The 2,118-nt window shown below is 27.6% G+C and overlaps 1 protein-coding gene across 1 annotated transcript; it reads right to left on the bottom strand.

Annotated features, from left to right (window-relative positions):
• Positions 1–587: 587 nt before the first annotated feature.
• On the bottom strand, positions 588–1,276 carry LOC119606099. The gene is made up of 2 exons (XM_037959484.1): positions 1,140–1,276; positions 588–1,077 (listed from the first exon to the last, which is right to left on the bottom strand). The coding sequence occupies exons 1-2, from the start codon at positions 1,146–1,148 to the stop codon at positions 766–768; spliced, it is 321 nt and encodes a 106-aa protein (XP_037815412.1). The 5' UTR covers positions 1,149–1,276; the 3' UTR covers positions 588–765.
• Between the last annotated feature and the right edge of the window lie 842 nt (positions 1,277–2,118).

The raw sequence follows: 2,118 nt of genomic DNA, 5'->3' as shown, positions 1-2,118 counted from the left end.
ACAAAAAATATAACCGTTATTTTTCTTCTTTGTTGAGAAAAAATGCAGAATTTTTTGTTTCTAGGTTGTTGTTGTTGCCAAAGAATATTTTTTTTACTGAAAAGGCAAAAAAATGAATGAAAAAACGTGAAATAACCGTCAAAATTCAAAAAATTAGACAAATTATTTAATTTTGCAACACTGTTTATTGAATATATGAGAAAATTCGATAATTTCTTTATCAACTACTTTTTATTGAGTGATATTTTTAATTTTGCCGTATTGATAAAAAATTTATTAAATTAATGAGCTTTTTTATTGAATTTTGTAATATTTATTAATAACATGTGTTTATTGAAAAAAAAGTTTGTCTATTTTTTTCTGTGTAACTGCTAAATGCAGTAGTGGGAGCACGTAATTATTAATGTTTATTTATTTTTTTTTAACATACAATTTATGGTTTGTTTTGGTTTTATTAAATGTGTGTATTTGTTTGGTTTTTTTAGGTTGTTAAACTAAAAAAAAATTAATATAAAAATCATGCCAAGGTTGTGTTTTACTTTTTAACAAAAAGAAAATACAATAATAATAAGAAAACCCCAAGAAGGTTGAGTGACCTTTTAGATTGTTTTTTTATTTATTTGTTTTTATTAAAGAATATTTAACATATTGTGCTAAATATTATGATGATTACAAGGGATGGTGGGTGTTTTTATTTTGTTCTTTCTTTTTTTTTTTTTTGGTTTTACACAGTCTTAAAGTTAATCTATTAAAATAATTAAAGAATTACCAAACACTGGCTCCATAACCATAAGGATAACCAATACCATAGCCATAGTTGTGAACATGACCATAAGGATAACCATAGCCAAAACCATAACGATAGTTATAGGGATAACTGCCCCACGAGGAGGCATAACCGGGATAAGCTACTGAAGGTACATGCGGCACCAGTACACGATTAACATTGCGTGCCACAACTTGATAGGAAGTAGCTACCGGAGTATGAGGCAAAGCATAGGTAGTAGTTATGGGATTTGCTGGTATAATGCTGGCCTTAACATTAGCCGACAATATAGCCAATACTATAACCAAAAGCTTAAACAAAAATAATAACATTAATATTTTTAACAAATAGTTTTTATTAAAAGAAAACTCACCAATTTCATTTTTAAATACTTTTTATATTTGTTCACTAACCACCCTCTAAGTTTGAAATTCTCTACAAATCTGCTTCCAACTTTTTAAATTAAACCGATTTTATATAGATAATCATAAACACAAAGAGGCCTGTCATAATTTTAAAAAGCAAATGCAGCTCAGGCTGCTCTTCTATTTCCAAACACTTTCTCCTTATTAGGAGGCTCTAATGCATATGCCACTGTAATTTGATTTATTTATGTACCTCGCGCTTCTGTCCATATTTTTCCCTTAATCTCCCCTTACTGTTCACTTTGTTTGCCAAAGTCTTTTTTTTTTCAGTTTGGTGTTACAAACATTAGCCGTTTTGTTGCTGTTTATCACTTATGGCATTTTAGCGATCATTATCTATCAAATATTTTGTAATAATTTTTTATAAGTCATAATTATTTATAAAAAAAAATGCATTTGCATTCATGCATAAATTTTGCATGCCTTTTGCGAAGAAATGATATCAGTTCATTTCGTTTTGTCTCTAATGGGCAGTGGTTTGGTTGTTGGGTACGTATAAGTAATATTAATTGCTTTATAATTGTTGCAATATGTAATTTTATTCAGTTTCATTTTGTATTCGTATCTTTTTTTTTAGATTACAATAATAAAAAAAAATATTTGAAGACAATATATAGTGGGGGAAATGATTAAAGGTAGAGTTGAAAGGAAGTTAGAATGACCTCAGTTAATGAGGAACGTTTTGGTACTTTTTCGTTCATCAAATTATACTGAAACATAAACATTTTTAATTGAATTATAATCTATAAGAGGTATTTTTGATACTTGTTCCTACCTTCAAATAGTACTTTTTGAAATTTTGTATAATGTGGAAGCTAAAGGCATGAAATTAAAAATAACACGTTCCTTATTGAATGCGAATATAGTCATGCGATAATTTTCGATAATATTGAACCTAAATAGAAACCTTTAAAAATATTTAATTAT

The sequence above is a fragment of the Lucilia sericata genome, unplaced genomic scaffold, assembly GCF_015586225.1.
Source record: "Lucilia sericata isolate MDLA Ls3-8-SP2 unplaced genomic scaffold, ASM1558622v1 Contig000551F_arrow, whole genome shotgun sequence".
Classification (NCBI taxonomy): domain Eukaryota; kingdom Metazoa; phylum Arthropoda; class Insecta; order Diptera; family Calliphoridae; genus Lucilia; species Lucilia sericata.
The sequence above is the reverse complement of the archived record's forward strand: the minus strand, read 5'-3'. Positions and strand labels throughout refer to the sequence as shown.